We start from the raw sequence: 16,603 nt of genomic DNA, 5'->3' as shown, positions 1-16,603 counted from the left end.
CTGTCCAAGAAAACATCCGCTTCTGGGGTGGCTTTCTGTTTCTGTGGGGAGGAGTCCAAATGCAGAAGGTATTGGGTGAAGCTTTTAATCCTTCACAGCTGCTGATGGAGGGGCGTCCCATCTGCTGTGCCCTTGCAGCATGTGGCCTCCAAAGGCAGCAGTTCCCCTCCCCAAGGGATGGAAGTGGGGAGTAAGGCTAGCTGTTAACAAAAGCCACTCCAGAACCCATCCTGATATCACCAGGAGGGGAGGTGGGCTGAAGCCTTTTTGGAAGGCTGGCACAAGCTGCAGCTGGGAAGAGGCTGCAGGATGTTCCCAGCAACAGGCAGCTGGAGAAGGGAAGGCAGCTCTGCAATAACACCTGGATAGGGAGAGGATGGAAGAACCAGTGTCTGATCTGCAGATGTGAGCTGGGAGAGCGTGGGCAGGGCTGTAGGAGGGCTTGGCAGTTGCGATGGGGAAGTCTTTCCCTTTGTCTGAAGCTATGGCTGTGCCTCATCCTGCCTCACTGCCTGCATTTCCCAGGCATTTGTTTTTCGAGTTGTCTGCTGAGACTTCTGATTCTGCCTCTCACCTAAAAAATGCTTTCAGATCTGCTCACCTCAAAAAAACTACTCACCACCCAGCAGCTGAGGAGTAGCAAGGACTGGGCTCTGCCTGTCTCAGTTCTCCCTCAGCCCCAGGGAAGTGAGGATCCATTTCCTCTTGTTTTATAGGAGACACAGATACGCCTCTGCTCTTTTCTGCTCGTTGCTCCAGCCCATGAGGGAGGCTGTACAAAGAAGGAGGGATTAAAACTGACTTTTTCTATGAGCTCTGCAATGTTGTCCTCCAATGACATTTGCCCTAGCAAGGAATTACTCCCCTTCCTTTTGTTTACGTACCAAATACCTGTTCCTCTGTCTTTGTTCTCTGGTTCCTTAATCAGAAGTGCCTAGATCTTAACCAAAATGTAGGCAAAGAGCCCCTTTGAGGAGAAAAGCCTGGCTGTGTGTGATTCTAGAGGGGAACTAGGAATAAACCTCAAGATTTCCAAGTCATTAGTGAGCAGTGTCTCTGGGCTCCTCCATCTTCTGTAGCCGAGAGGCAGGGACCAGATCTTAGGACAGAGAACCCCAGAGAATGAAACTTCTGGCTAAACCAGTGACAGAAATAATTTCCAGCCACAATAACACACCTTGAGACATGGGTTAGGGCAGGAGACTTGCAATAAAGGGGGAATTTCCTTTCCATGCCCCAGAGAAATCCATTAATTTGACCAGCAGGGCTTGTGAATGAGCTGGGAGCTGCTCCAGCCCTACAGCTTAGGGAGCCTCAATGCTTTTGTTTCAGCATTAAACAGCTGGAGGGATGTCTCTGCTAAGAATATGTGCAATAACAAAATCATTACTCTCCCTAATTATGCTCGCTAATGTGCACTCATGGCCAGAAAACCTATTCCAGATTATTGAATTCGGTGAATTTATTAGCAGGGAAGCAGCAGAACAGGATTAGAAATCCCAAAGGTACGGTGTTACATAATGCACCGTGCTCATTTATTTTGACAGGCTTGGTTTAGTTTTAATTATTTATGATAATGAACCAAAAAGCCTTCTCTAGGCTGTTTTGTATAAGTAATGGAAGCTTCCTGAAGTACACCACATACATCTGCTGTTCAACATTTCCTCGGGAGTTGGACAGAAGACAGGGGGAAGGGTGCAGGGACGTCACTAATTCCCAGATGCTAAAAATACCCACAGCAGTGCTGGGGAAACGTGCTGCCAGACTGTAGGGTATCGTTTGCTCTGCATGCCTGGAATAATTCACTGCAGACAAATGGCAGGCTGTGAGCGGCCCCACCACGGCCCAAGCCGCACCACCACGTACCGTTTGTGGCTCCCACCATTTCCCTAAGTCATGGGTTTAACTCGTGGTTTTCTTCTGGTTGTTTCTTGCCACAAAGTCACCGTTTGTGCTCTTTAATGACCTGTGGTCCGTTGTGCCCTGTCCCTTAGGCCCTGATGAGGACCGTGTGGCACTACTGCATCATTGCAGTGCCGCTGGTGTTTGCCTTCAGCATGCTCTCCACCATCACCGACAGCATCCTCACCAAGGCCGTGCCCTCCTCCGACACTGGTAAGACTCATCAGAGAAGGTCAGACTGGAATTTTCTCAGCTGTGAGTCCACTGGGCACTGCCCAGCTCCCAGCACAGCTGTGGAGCACTGGGTGAACAGCCACATCTGGCTGGGCACACGATGGGTGTTGGCAGAGCAGATGAACGGGACTGGTGGGGCTAATACAGGATGGACTTGAACAACCTTGAGCAAGCATCCCACGACCCAGTGCACCCAGTCCTGTGCTGCCTGCTGGCATCCATAGGGGTGGGCACAGGAAGAGAAGGCTCACTCAAACTCTCTTTTCCATGGGAAGCCAAGGTATGTTAAAAAAACCCAAAAAACGCTGCTCTTCCACTGTGACAGTGTCAGAGAGGGCTGCTTGTTCACACTTTTTAACTTAGAGTATTCTCAGGAGGGGATTCTGGATTGCTCTTTGCAAACATGCTTTACCTGATACAATAATTGCCTCCTCTCTCTGTTTTGGCCTTGTTTCAGTCAGAGTTCCTGTACTTCTCTGTGCAAGACAGCAGTGGTAGACACTTAAATCTTTATACCTGGGGCCTTAATTCTGTTGCTGAAGGAAATATGCCTACATTATTGTCATGGGATCCTGGCTGAGTTTGTGCGGGGATGGAGCTGGCTTAACCTGGTTTGATGTCTTTTGCTCAAGCCCTTTCAGGGTTTGCTCCCAGAGCAGGTACCCAAGAGTGTCTCTGCTTTAGCTGATGCTTTGTGGGATGCCAGTCTGCACCTTTCATCTTCCCCAGCAGCTGTCTGAGCAGATACCTCTGCACAGACCCTACCAAGAATGGGAGCTGTAGTTTGCACAGCCCATTAGTGAAGTTTATAAAGCACTTTTGAGATGCTTCTGGGTGAAGAGCTTTTGTGAAAATCACTTCAGTAGTTTATTTGTAGAGCTGACCCACTACATCTCCTACAGATACTGAGAGCCCGTGATTTTCAAGTGGGATATTTCCACCTGTGAGGACCATTTATCCCCAGACTTCACCTCCCTGGGAAGAGTCTCAGCCTCTCTGCTCAGCAATTTTCAGGAAGAAAATTTGCTGCTTCATGACTTGGAGCAATGTTCATGTGAGGGAGAGCCAGGGGGGAAGGGCACCGAGCGGCTTTGGGACATATAACCAAGTTGGAATTCATCCAGGCTCTCCTCAAAGGGGTTTTGTGAGGAAAACCAGAGCAGTGCTTAGCTTTTGGAGCCTGGAGGCAAGCTTTGGTCAGAGAGGAAAATGGGTTTAGTTGCCTCACCCCACTCCCTGCTTGCATATGTTGTTAGGCCAGCCTGTGCCTTGGTGGAATGGATGGTCTCCCTTTGGTGGGGCAGGACTGCAGGGCAGGAGGGGGACAGCCTGCAGAGCTGTGCAGATACTCAGGAGCAGGTTGCAGGTCATCAGGGGGTGACATGGGCTACTGAGGGCTTTCCCCTGCCTGACCATCCTGGGCTGGTATCATGCCAAGTGCAGAGTTACAGCTGGCTCAAAACTGGGCATGCCACAGAGGGACACCAGCACAGTGTTCTGGCAGTGGGGGAAAACCTTATCTCTGCTGCTCCTTCCTGGCCCTCACCTTTCAAACTGTGCCTTTTCCTTGCTGCATTTCTGGGGGAAGATGCGCTCATGGTGTTGCCCCTGTTGTGGCTGTGGCCGGGCAGGGGCCGGGGCAGAGGTGGGAATGCCTGACACAGCAGAGCTGCAGGCTGCCTCTCCACGGCAGCTGCAGCAGCGCCGGCGTGGGTGTCCCGCAGAGAAATGCAGCCGGTGAAGTGCGTGCCATCCATCCCTGCCGTGGGTGGCACCCTGCAAAGGCGGCTCCACCCCTACAGCGGCCTGAAGGCTGCTCCTGCCTCTGCCAACCCGAGACCAGCTCTGCTGGGAGAGAGAGGATTTTTGGTGGCACATCAGAATCCCTTACTAAGAGCGTGGAAATCTGGTTTTATGGACAAGCTTTGCTGTTGCTGTGTTGAAAACCTTAGGACTTATTTGCAACAACTTTTATCTAATGCAGGGAAATCGCACATCGAGAATTTGCCTTTGGAAGCATCACTTTTGAGCCTTGCTGCTTTCTTTTCCTGATGTTTTTGGTCAGCTTCCATCCTGTAGAACCCATGGAGGTTTTTCTTTGGGTCAAGAAAAGGCTTTCTGAAGGAGGTGGAGTTTGGGCTAGCTCAGGTGTCCATCTCAGCATGGGGCTGGGATGGATGGGGCGTTGCAGGAGCGTAGCCTGTCCGCCCTGGCTACACACTGAGTAACCCATCCTTGCATTTTAAACAGGCATCTCAGAAAGGGAGCAGTGGGAGGCGGCACGGCACCATCCCTTGCACCCATCAGCCCGCTTTAGATCCAATCCAAGGTCACTTCCTTCCAAGGCTGATGAGTTTGGCTCTTGCTCTTTGCTTGCTCTCAAAGCGCAGGCTTTGCCTAGAAGCAAAGGTAGCAGAAATGATTTAATTAGTTTCCCTTTGACTTTTTTTTTTTTTCGCTTCTCTTCATCTTCAAAGGCAGGAAGAGAAAATTCAGCCCCACACGCACGTGCTGCTCAGCTGGACGCATGAGCTGGTGGGGGAGGGCAGTTCCGAGCCCAGGGGGACTTGCATTCACACAAGCACTCCTTGTCAACCCTGATCCTTCCCCAAGAATGGAGGTCTTGTTCCTGCACGGATCCCCCCCCATTCCTGAGGGAGGGAGGCAGGAAGCCCAGCAGAGTCTCCGTGCGTAATGGGCCCATGAGTGCTGATTTTATTTGTGCATCAGAACCCGAGGAGGAGAGTTTGCAGCCAGGCAGGGCTCGGCATTGAATCCCCCAGCCTTGCTTGGGCTTTGCGGGTTCAAAGGCAGCCGCTGGCGACAGTGACCTAATGGTTAAACCCGATTGCCCCATGGGCGTGTGGCTGATCGGGGCCAGCACCATCATCTGAGCCAGGCAACAGGATGTGAGCTGGAAGGGAGGCGCAGTCCTGGAGAGCTGCCAGCACCCAGCCCTGAAACCTGCGGGAGCAGGGGAGGTCTGGGATGGGAGGGGAGGATGGGCTCCCAGCCGGCACAGGTCATGCCAGGTATGGGAAAAAGGAACGGAAAAAGCTGGAGAAGGAGAGAAAAGGGCAGGGAAGGTGCAGGAGGTGGGACAGCTGTGACAAAGAAGGTGAGCATGTGCGTTGGCAGAGCTGAGCCAAGCAATGCAGGAAGTTTTCTGCTGATGCAGTGACTTGTCCCAGTTAAAGGTCTTGCCTTGAATGAGATCTTCCACATGTGCAGCTTTGCCACAGAGCTACAGCCACGCTGCGGAGCGGAGATTTACAATGTCCCAAAGCCTGAGGCCGTCTGACATGAGGGATCTAATTTAAGCCCATTAAACAGAAATTATCTTTCTCAGCAACATGTTGGAGAAGTGCAGAGGGAGAGCCCGGCCTTTTCAGACGATGGATTTCTGCTTCAGAAGGAAAAAAAAAAAAAAAAAAGGAAAGGGAAAAAAGTGCCTCTTCAATCATAAGAGCCAGTTTGGCAATTGCACGTAGTAATTAGTTTAATTCAAATACCTAGAGGGGAAAAAATAATTGCAAAACCTGCCCAGAGAGTTTGGTGGTTGTGGGATGGTTCCCATTGGCAAAGGGTCAAGGCAAGGTCCCACCCATCGCCTTTGTGTTCCCATGTGTGGGAGGAGCACTCGGCAGCGCTTCCCGGGAGATTTCCCTCTCCGCATGGTTACACCCTTGGCTTGGGCTCATTGCACAAGTATTTTAAGCACGCTGATAAAAGCCCGGCAGTCTCTGCCCGGCTTTACAGGAACACCCGGCTGCCTCTTCTCTCTGGGAGCTGGGCATCGTTTCCCCGTGGTGCCCACGTTAAATATCACACTCTTACCCCACTTCTTACACACAGGACAGCATTCTCCTCATCCTTCCCGGGTGTGTGGGGACAACACCTCAGCATGTGTCCTAGTGGAAAACTGCTGCCAGCAGCCCAAATAATCATACTGATAGTAAAAAAATAATTGCAAACATTGTTTCAGAGCTGGGCACCAGTTCATAGAATGCACTGCCAGTGTGCTGTTCCTCCCAGTGTTGGAGGCTAGGGATTGGCTGGCTGTTATTTTCTGCTCCTCTGAACATGACAGCTGTCCTGAACACAGACCGCAGGACAAAAGAGCATGCTGGGTGTGTGTGGGACAGCCTTGTGTCCCAGGGGATGTCCTGGCCACCCGTCTGCACGTGGAAGAAAACCTCGCCTTTGCCAAACTGGAGGTGCTTCCCCATGCTCTGGGTTCCTGTTAAGGATGCAAATGTGAGGGCTGCTGGAGGGGGAACCGGCCCAGCCGGGCAAGGGCTCGCATATCCATCCAAATGGGTATGCGCGCTTTTTGCAAAGGGGGTGGGGGAGTATCTCAAGGGGGTTCTGCCTTTATCTGTGGTTTTATTGATTTATTCTTAAAGACCTCATTAGGCCTAGCCCTCTCACTCCTGCTGGAGAGCTGTTTCTCTGTTTCAGCCTAGAGAATGAATGGCAGTAGTATCTTGGGTGGAGCAGGACCCACTCAGGTAATTGGGAGATTGGCAGAATCTCTGTGATTTGCGAGGAAGGCTCAAACATGACCCTAGAAATTACCTCTCCATCCCTAATCCCATGCAATAGTTAGCAGCCCGGCCAGGTGTGATATTCAGCAGCACCTTCTGGTGCCAAAGGCATCCCTGGACCCTGGTGACGGCAATGGTGAGCACCCACCTTGCCTTTTGGGCAGTGCTGTGATTGCCCAGACCGCTCAGGGAAGAGCTGAGCTGGCTGCTGGTGGAAACTGGTGCCTGCGCCTGCAGGAGTCCCTAACCAGAACAAATCCTAATTGGACCACTAAAAATTAATGCAAGAAAATGTGTGAAGTGATTTGCTACTACTGCAGGGGAGCAGCATCAGGGATGAAGGGGATCTTGTGCGCTCTTCTCCGCTTTCCCATGCCAGGACTTGCTCTCACCCTGTGTGTCTCTGCCATCTCTCCTAGGTGCCATGCTTGGGATTTGTGCCTCAGTGCAGCCCTTGACCCGGACGGTGGGTCCAACCATTGGTGGAGTTTTATATAAACAATTTGGAGTCTCCTCCTTCGGCTATTTACAGCTAATGGTCAATTTAGGTTTGTTTGTTTACCTCTTGAAGAGTAAAATCCCACTGGGAGAGATGAAAAGCCAATAAAACAGTTGCAAGGAAGTAACCCCCTTGTTTTTTCCATAGAAATAAATTCTTGAGTTTTATTTTTGATTCCGTAAACCTAGAATAAAACAATTTGAACAATCCTTCCATTTTCTCAACATTTGCATCTAGAGTAAGGGACAGATCAGTTTGCAAAGGTCTTGGAGCCATGCTAGAGCAACTGGGGGCCATGGGACCCCTGGAGCTATCGGGTTCCTCCCATTTCCCCCCTGCAGCAGTGGCTGTCAAGGCAGGCAACAGCCCCCAACCCTCAGCTGTTGTCAGGCAGCATTCCTGCCTGGATTCACTGAAACTGAAGGGATTAGGAGCCAGTGCCTTTGCTCCGCTTTAGCCTTTTATTTCAGCGCCCTGAAATGGTACCAAGGAAAATGGGGTTAAAACACATCTGCTTTCGAGAGTTGTTTTGCTGCATTAAATGCATCTCCAGCATTCTCATCTTAGAGGGGCCACTGAGGCCAAAGGCTTTCAAAACCTCTGTGGCCAGAGGTTTGCGGCATCCCCAGCTCAGTCATGTGCAGCCCTGCCTGTGCACGAGCTGCCAGCAACGAGCAAGGAGGATGCAAAGCCCCGGCGTACCAGGCTGCAGTGCCAGAGCCTCCCCGCTGCTTCCAGAATCTGGGCCAACCCTCCTTCCAGGTTTTTTCACCCCCCATGCTGAGTCTGTCTTGCTCTTACTACAGGCTTATGTAATTACATATTTTGCAATTTCCTCTGGTACAAAGTCTCCTGCAAGAATCGTGCTGATACTGGGAAGGGGAAATTACCTGCTGGAAATGACCAACTTTGGAGCAAGTACTCTGCGTGCTGCGTGCGCAGTCCTGACTGCCAGAGTTGAGTCATGTGCTGCAGCATTGCTCTCGAGGAAGCCCAGGTTAGTGGGAATTGAGCCTCATAAAAGAAACTTCAGCACTGTTATCCAAAAAATCAGCTGATTTTTTCTCCAAGCTTCTTGGTCTGGGTGCTCTAGGAAAAGAGCCTGCCTCCATTCTTCAGTTTCCTGGAGAAATTTAAGTCTGTCTAGAGACTGCAGAGGTGAAGGAAGAGAGGAGAGCGAGTTCAGCTTGCTTTGCTACAGAGCTGAGGAATCCACGGAGCGTTGGCGCTCTTGTTCCGAAACCAAGAATCCAGTTTTGTGCCTTAGCACAGCACTACGCTACGGGGGCTGGGGGAGGACGCAGGGCGTTCGCAAAGAGCAGCATTTTCCCGGGGCAGGGAAATTTTCCCTGCACCTTCTGCAGCTGCCACCACTCGATTTTTTGGGAAAGAGCTTCTAGAGGAGCACTTCTGTAAGCTATGGTAGCCTTTTCTATCTCCACCACTGACCAGAACTGAACCTCAACACATTTCCCCTACCTGGCTGGGAGACAAAGTCAAACACAAATAGGTTATCTGGGCTTTCTCCACCTCCCTCTGCCCAGTCCAGGGCACCAAAAAGCCAAGCCTTACCCACTCTTTTTAAGCCACTTCACCACTGCCGTATCCACAGATATGCCTCAACAAAAGTTACTGCAGCCCGGAGTACAGTAATAAAAAGTGAACATTTCAAGTAATTTATTTGGAATGGACACATTAATGCAAAAGCAATATTAAGACCAATAACTGCTGAAAGACATTCAACAAAATAAATACAAATATAGATACTACAAATAATTTAAACTGTGTTTAACACCACCAGTCAGTGTTGAATCTTCCTTGCATCTCATAAATAGAAGATAATAGTTCACAAAGCTGTGCCACTCAAACACGTGGACGCTTCGCTAGAAGTCCTGTACGAAAGTCTTTGGTTTTTCTTTATGCATCTCAGGCAAAGCTCAGGGCTCTTTGCTCAGCAGCCACAACGGGCTTGGAGAAAACCAAGCTGCTTCCAGCTCTCTTCTTTGCTTTCCTTCATTGGTACCCTGTCCCATTTCAGTCCAAGACACTCGATCTGGTTTATCATCCAGTGGTATGCTCTAAAGGTAGCAAGAAGAAATTGGGTTAGTTAAACAAGCAGCACAGCAAGGCACAGGAAAAAATATATGGGGGGCTTTAAGGGAAAGTAAGCACTGAGCATTTATTTTCACAGATTTTTTTTTTCTTTTTTTTTTTTTTTTTAGCAGATTCTGTGAAGAAAGCACTGCCAAGTGCCATGTTTTATTGCCCGCCACCCCACGCCGTCCTCTCAGCACGGTGCAGAAGCCCGGCTCCCCGCGCCGGGCCGGGACAGGGCAGCGCTCCCCGCACGCCGGCGCGGCTCCCCCGGCCACAAGGGCTGCGCGGAGCGCGGGGATCGAAATAATGTGAAAAGATCGAGCGAAAAGCCCACGAAGTGCCGCGGCAGCAGCGCCGAGGGCGGGCGGGCTCACCTGGGGCCGGGCCGGCCGGGCGGGTGGCGGCGCTCAGGGCGCCCGGGCCAGCCGCCGCTCCTGAGTGCCCGCCGCCTGCTCCATCTCCTGGCGGCTCTTGAAGTCCTGGATGGCCCGCTTGTTCTGGAAGTCGATGAGGGCCATGGTGATGGAGGCGTTCCAGCAGCTCTGGTCCGGACACCGAAAGTCAATCTCCTTGCGGTCTTTGGTGACGATGGTGAAGTAGATGTACTTGCCCGTGCGCTCCACGCAGTCCACCTTGAGGATGGAGCCGAAGCCCAGCTCTTTGCCCTTGGCCCGCTTGTGCCCGTCGGGGAAGAGACTGAGGCTGTCCTTGGTCAGCACCACCAGCTTCTTCTTCCACAGCTGGAAAAGGCTGTCGCTCCGCTTCTCCAGCTCGCCCTCGCGGATCACCTCGGCTTGCATCTTCATCCTCGCTCCCCGGCGCTGGCTCCGGCTCTCGCTCCGACTGCTGCTCGGGCGGCTATGACCGAGCCCCGGCGCGATGGGAACAATTTATTGCAATGAATCAGCGCCGGGCGCCTTCCGGTGCCTCCCCCGGGGAGCCCGGCCCGCCGCCCTCCGCCCCGCCCCGCGCCCGCCCCCGGCCGCGCTCCGCGCCCGCTGCGCCCGGGCCCCGGGCGCAGCGGGCGCGGAGCGCGGCCGGGGGCGGGCGCGGGGCGGGGGGCCCGAGACAACGGGAGCGGCCTGGGGTATGGGGAGAGGGTGCCTCCCCCACGGGCTGCCTCCCTGAGGGCTCCGACCCTGCTGCTGCCGTATGGGGGGACCCCAGTCCTGTCTGCCCCTCCCCGCCCTTGTGTGCTCTGCCCCCCCAGCGGGGAGGATGGGGCCGGTGTGATCCGAGACAGCCCCCTGAGCACTCCCTGCCACTTCTCAGATCCCCAGTGGGGTACAGGATGCTCCCAATGCTCTGTTCCTGGGCGCCTGGATCTGGGCATCCTCACAGCATTGGGTCTGCCCTCCATCATCTCTCTCTGGGGCAGAGGGGTCTGAGCCAAGCCTGCGGTGGGTTTCTGCCATCTCCCATGGACATCTGCTCTGAGTGCAGCCCCTGGTCACCCCAAGAGACTCACCCAGGGCCTGAGCAAGCCTGCCAGCTTCACTTGAGGCCCTGCATCCCACCAGCTCTGCACCATCACCATCACCCTTCCTTCGTCCTTTCCTGAGGGCAACCCGCCTCTCCAGTTTTGCACTAACACTGTTTCCCCTTATTTTTATACCCTGCAATCACTGGGTTTATCCCATTTTTTCCCCCCTAGCCCGTTCCCTCCTCCAGGGAAGGCACACAGTTAAAGCCTGGGCAGTGCCCAGCGCCATGGGGAAGGCAGGAAAGGCTGTGGCACCTGGAGGTGATATTTAAGAGGCACGTGTGAGCCTGCAGTCCCTTCCTCTTGGACACCTTTCATTTTGTCACTCGTTCACGATAGTTGACACAGGGCTAATCCAGCTTCCCAGCCATTGCCTTGATGCTGCAGCCAAGGGCAGGGCTGTGCTTGATGAACTTGTTCACGCTGTTTCTCCAGCAGTATTTGCTCAGGTAGGTACCATGGGCAGCATCGCCCTTTGGACTTTGAGCCCTGCTCTCCTCCATGGCCTTCCTTGAATGCCGGCACCTCTCTAGGTGTTTGCAAGCCAAACCCCAGAGGTGAGCCTGCAGAGCAAGGCCTGGCCCCTTTGAAGAGGCTGGCAGCGTTCCCAGAGATGTCGGCAGGGTCAGAAGCCCAGGAACAGATCAGAGCTGGGGCCAAACCCATTTCCGCTGCAAACCGCTCATCTGGCCAGAGCGCAGGGCCACGCTCGCCATTCACCACCGCGTGCACATCTGCGGGGAAGGGCGGAAAAAAGGGGGGGCTGCGGGATGCTCCCGGGTTGATGAACGGGCCAGGAATGGCTTGACTGAGCTTTTCAGGAAGGGATGGGCTGGGAATTGCTCTGGAAAGACCACGGTGGCCATCACTGCTTGTGGGGTAGGGCAGAGGCTGCAGAACATGTGTGTGTGGGGCTGTGACCTGGCATGTGAAGAGCTGCAGGCTTTTCTCTGAGAGCCAACACTGTATCTCACTTTCCAGTGTGATTTATTTTGTTTCTGTAAGGGGAACAGCCCAGACTGATTTACAATCAGGCTGCACATCTACATTTTCAGGGCAGATGCTGGTCTGCTCTGTAAAACCACTTTCTGACCAAAAGGCCCTGTAAGAATAAAGGAGCTGGAGCGAACCAGGAGCAGAGCTGGATATTAAGCAGAAATCATTAGGATATTTTCAATCTGGCCTCAAAATGAAACAGGGTCTGTGAAATGAAAATGGTCTGTGTGCACAGGAAATGGGACACCACTTCAAAAAGAGAAAAAAAACCAAAAAAACAGGCAGCAAGTCAGGAACATACAAGGAACATCTGGAGCAAAGCTCCTGGTGTGGAAAGACTGCAGGACTTGGCATGTTTGTGCACACCTTGCTTCAAAAATTCCAGTAAAAGAACCTGAATTTCCTTTTAAATGAAAATTGTATCTGTAGATACAGGGTCAGCATACCACTTTGGTCTCTGTCTTTCTGCTTTTGCTTTCATCTGGGTGATTTTTCTTGTGCATTTATCCATCATTTTGAAATATGCAAAGCCTCCCCCATCTGTCACCTCAGTAAACTTGCCTTAATGTTGGCCAGATTAGAAAACTGCTTGGGAAAAAAAAAAGGAAAAAAGGAAAAAAAGTGAAAAAATTGCTCGCAGTGGAAAAAGGTAGATTCTTGCTGAACAGGGACCCTAGCTTTGAACATGTGTCCATTGTATGGAAGGCTCCACTTTTTTGCCTAAGATGGATTAAATAAGTGAATAAAAGAATAAAAGGAAAGTCCAGTACATTAAAGTACCGTAGGGTCTCTGCCATTCTGACCGTGCAGAAATTCTGTAAAGTAGGTTTTAAAATTAAATTACATTTACTGAGACAGAAAGCAAAGGTGAGTGTAGCTGAATCCAAAATGGGCAGCAGAGCCAAATCACGAGGGATCTCCTACAGGAACATTTCTCAGGAAAGAATGGAGAGCTCCAAGGAGCTCAGAGCAATCTGCTGCAGGAAACGTGGCAATTACTTACAAGTAAGTAGCACAGCCCTAATCCTAGCGCATGCCATGGTAGCTGGTCACTGCTGATACAAGTATATAGCATTAGTTTTGCCTGAAGAAAGAAAAACCATTTATATTGCCCTATTTTTTAAATAGTAAGGGTTAATAACTTAGGTGTAGGGCTGACAGCAGGGTTTCATCTCAGCCCCTGGGGAGAGGGGTAAGAGATGTGATGCAGCCCCGCTTCGTACCCTGGCACCAAAGCTTGGGACAGTGTCACAGGGTGGTGTGAGTACGTGTGGGTAGTGGATGGCTTTGATAATTAAGGGCCATGACCAAGCTGCAGCTAATGGGAGCTTTGGCTGATTGCAGCTCAGGTGCTGCTGCTGTCTCTGTCCAAGCTGGGGCTGGCAGCTGGGAGGAACCTGTCACTCCCTTTAGTTTGGGTTTCGTTGTTTAGCTGTGTTACCAGTGAGAGAAACAGAAGGGATTTTTTTCTCACAACCCAGCACAGCACTGTGGCTGTGCCTCAACAGTGTGTGAGCTCCCAAACACAGCTACCACGGCTGCCTTTAATATAAAGTCATCAGGCACTGACCCTTCCTTGCCCCCCAAACACAGGACATCTCCAGAAATCTCAGAATTTAGGGATTTGTCTCTGTTCTTAGAAAGAGGGGGGAAATACTGCAGTGGGGAGTGTGAACCAGAGGAAGGTGATGGGAAGGGGGCTTACAGTCAGTGCCAGGAGCCTTGTCCCACACAGCCATCTCCCTCCTCCTGCACTTGCCAGGCGTGCTGGCATCACCCTCTGCTTTGCCCCAAAGCAATTTCCAATCTACTAGAGGCATTTTTAAAAATGGCCATTTGGCATGGAAGAGTGGCTTCATCCCCTCCCAGGAGAAGGGAAGAGCATGAGGAGAGGTTCTTGTACACGTGTGTGTGCTGTGTGTAGGGAATTTTCATGGGTGTGGGCTGGGAGGGCCACACTCAGCCTCCACTGATGAGCTGGTGGTGGCAGCTCTTGCGGGCTGCGTCGATGGCTCTGCCATGACACACGTCTCTGAAGTGAGTGCCCGCTCCAGAGCAGGGATTTGATCATCCTTTCCCATCTGAGGCGTCATGTACCCTGCTGCTGGCAACATCGGGTTGCCTTAGCTACATGAGTCATGGTAACAAAGCACAGCAGCCATGCAGGCACTGCCAGGAGCAGCCCGTGCTTTAAGGTCAAGGATGAGCATGGATAGGGATCACACTGAGCAAAAATGCCAGAAAAATGGGGGTTTTCTCAATTTAACCCCACAGGCAGCTCTCCCCATGTGCCCATCAGTAGGACCTGCTGCCCTTTTTTGTGGGATTTAACCATGCATTTATTCCACCAAGGCTTCCAGCTGGCCCCAGCATTGCATCCCTCTCCCAAAAGATGCACGAGCTCCTGCTGTAGCTATTAGCCATTGCAGGGTACTGGCATTTCTGCAGCTGTCTTTGGTTTATTCCCATTGTCCCTCTGTAATCCTGGAGCTGTGCATCTCCTCTCCCAGGAGTCTGTCCCTGGAGAAGGACCCCGAATTTTGCCAGCATTAATGCAGGCTTCTCAGCAGCAGAGGGAAGTGGAGACTGAAGGCTGTAAAATTGCTTTCATTATAATGATTTCAACATGACATCTGTAGGGGAAAAAGCTGGTTTACAGGACTGACATTGTAATCCTGGCAGCTGAAGTCGATTAGTAACAGAGAAACACATGGTCTTGCATTGTAAATTGCTGCCCTCCATGTTTATATTAGGGCGTAGCTGTATCCACAGGCACTTTTAGCTGGAGCTCAGTACAGTGACCACTGGGTCTCCTAGGAAACTTAACCCAAAAACCCCAAAATAGCTGTAAACTAAAAGTGTGGGTTGTTACTGGGAAAAGTGTGTGATGAGCAGAGCTTTTTCATGGTTTTACCATTTTATTTCATTTTTTCACATCTTTATACTCCTTAAAATGTTTGGGTGGGTGTTTTTTTGTTTGGTTGGTTGGTTATGGTGTTGGGTTTTTTTTCCCTAGACTGTTCCAGAGTATCTCTGGGAAGTTTTTAGCTATAGTTCCTTATTATTCTCTTCCTTCAGAAATGTCTGGGACAAATCTGTGCCATTGGGTCCCTCCAAACTCCACTGGTGAGCTGGTAGGTGCCAGTCCCTCTGTGGGCAGGACCTCCTGGAGGGGCATGGAGCACATCAGGGCCAGCTGCCCTTAATGGAGATGCCCTGGGAGGGGGCTCAGTCTCCCCTGGGGATGTTCAGGTCTTTCCATGAACGCAGAGGGAGCTTGGGTCCATCGCTCCAAGATGGGCAAGCTGAGGAGAAGAAGCTCTTCTCTTAGGGGCAATTCACTTGGAAAGGCCTCAGCCAGGGAGATGAAGGCCACCAAGGCTGCTTGTGAGGTGATTTCAGTAAATGATGTGCAGCAAGGCTGGAGCTCTTGGGTTAATTTAAACAAGGGCATCAGAGGAAGCATCTTTGCTCAATCTGTGAGATCCTTTTTTTTGTACCATACGCAAGCTATGGATTAATCAGCAATAGTACGTAGCCCAGCTTGCTCAATTTACTAATATTTATCTGAGTAAGACTCTTTGACTCTTTTTTCCTGAGAAGTCTGAAATGTCTCATCCCACTGAGTCAGTGTGTTACCATTACATGTTGTAAACTGCTGCAGACAGTCATGGAGCCGTTGTGAGGGACTGGGAAGAAAAGATGTCATTTCCCATCCGCTGGTCCTTGGCTGTGCTCTGCAGCAGACAGCCAAATAAGGGTGGGAATGTGCCAAATCAAACCTGCTTAGGAGGACTCCAGGCACTTAAGATCCATATTGGGATTAAAAACTGGGGGAAGAGGGGCTGTTTTGCTCTGTCTCTTCCCAGCAGCCCGGACATGACTATGTGTGTAGTGTGTTTCTCACTCTTGGACACTGTGTAGGTGTTTAGTTTGGTTATTAAAATAAAAATGGAAAAAGAAGTCTTGTGTTATCTGGTCTTTTGAGCTGCTGCTGCCACTCCTAATACATATATCTTTGAGCCTCTTTGCCCAATTTCAAGCCCGATTGGCAGAAATATAACAGGTAAAAAGTTGCTGCAAGATCCCTGTGTAGCTTGACGGCTTGGAGGAGCTGGATGCATCTTCATGCAGGTGAGGAAGGTGCTGACCCACAGTCTGGGTTTGGTCCAGGACTGCTGTTTGGATGCTGGTAGACCTTGATACAGCCTGTTCTCATAATTACCTTCACAGAGCAGCTTGGTGAGCATCCTGGGGGGATCCACAAATACCCTGAGATGTCAGGGGGGAGGACAGACCCCCAATGCAGGGCTGCCGTGGGACCACGGTGACTCAGTACTTCCAATTCTGCCAAGGGAGTGGAAAGCACAGCCAGTGGCTTGCCAAGCACTGCCCTGAACTATGAGGTTATTCACTGACCCCTCTGAATGCTGGCAACATTTTCCCATGTCCAGTGAGCTCAGGAGATGGTTTAGGCTACAGCTCACAGTTTTAAAATGACGAGACATTCCCCCGCTGAAGCATTCAGCTTCTCATACCAAATCTGTTGGGACAAATATTTGGGATATCTTTATTTTCAGCAGCAATAACAAATGTCTGAACCTCAGCCTGGGCTGACGCTGATGAGCTCTTTGCATAGGAAGTCCCTGGTGATTTCAGCTCGTGCCATTCAGCCTGACATTGCCTGTCTGCTCCTAGCCAGCCTTTTATTACCCTGCAGTGCTTTTACTGGAGATTGTGAAGGGCCAGGCTTTGCAGGAATATGCTGACACTGCATACTGAAGGTCACTGCTCCACATTACCTGTCCTTCCGAACTGTGCCAAGATGCGGGAAGTGGCTCTTGC

General features: G+C 51.3%; 2 protein-coding genes across 3 annotated transcripts in view; one reads left to right on the top strand and one right to left on the bottom strand.

Moving 5' to 3' along the window:
* SLC22A18 (solute carrier family 22 member 18) overlaps nt 1-7,394 on the top strand; it is an 80,149-nt gene extending 72,755 nt beyond the window's left edge. For both annotated transcript variants that reach the window (XM_063398155.1, XM_063398154.1), the window contains exons 10-11: nt 1,995-2,115; nt 7,103-7,394. In XM_063398155.1, the coding sequence (XP_063254225.1) occupies nt 1,995-2,115; nt 7,103-7,290 (309 nt within the window). In that variant the 3' untranslated portion in view covers nt 7,291-7,394. The remainder of the gene's footprint in view (nt 1-1,994; nt 2,116-7,102) is intronic.
* A 1,433-nt stretch (nt 7,395-8,827) lies between these two features.
* On the bottom strand, nt 8,828-10,180 carry PHLDA2 (pleckstrin homology like domain family A member 2). The gene is made up of 2 exons (XM_063398157.1): nt 9,654-10,180; nt 8,828-9,260 (listed from the first exon to the last, which is right to left on the bottom strand). Exon 1 carries the CDS (start codon nt 10,083-10,085, stop codon nt 9,687-9,689), a length of 399 nt encoding a protein of 132 aa, XP_063254227.1. The 5' UTR covers nt 10,086-10,180; the 3' UTR covers nt 8,828-9,260; nt 9,654-9,686.
* Between the last annotated feature and the right edge of the window lie 6,423 nt (nt 10,181-16,603).

This window comes from Prinia subflava, chromosome 5 (assembly GCF_021018805.1).
Source record: "Prinia subflava isolate CZ2003 ecotype Zambia chromosome 5, Cam_Psub_1.2, whole genome shotgun sequence".
Lineage (NCBI taxonomy): Eukaryota > Metazoa > Chordata > Aves > Passeriformes > Cisticolidae > Prinia > Prinia subflava.
Note: the sequence above shows the minus strand (reverse complement) of the source record. Positions and strands in the feature narration are given on the sequence as shown.

Coding starts and splice junctions, on each gene's coding strand:
- PHLDA2 (XM_063398157.1), bottom strand. CDS start 10,085: ATGAAGATGCAAGCCGAGGTGATCCGCGAGGGCGAGCTGGAGAAGCGG.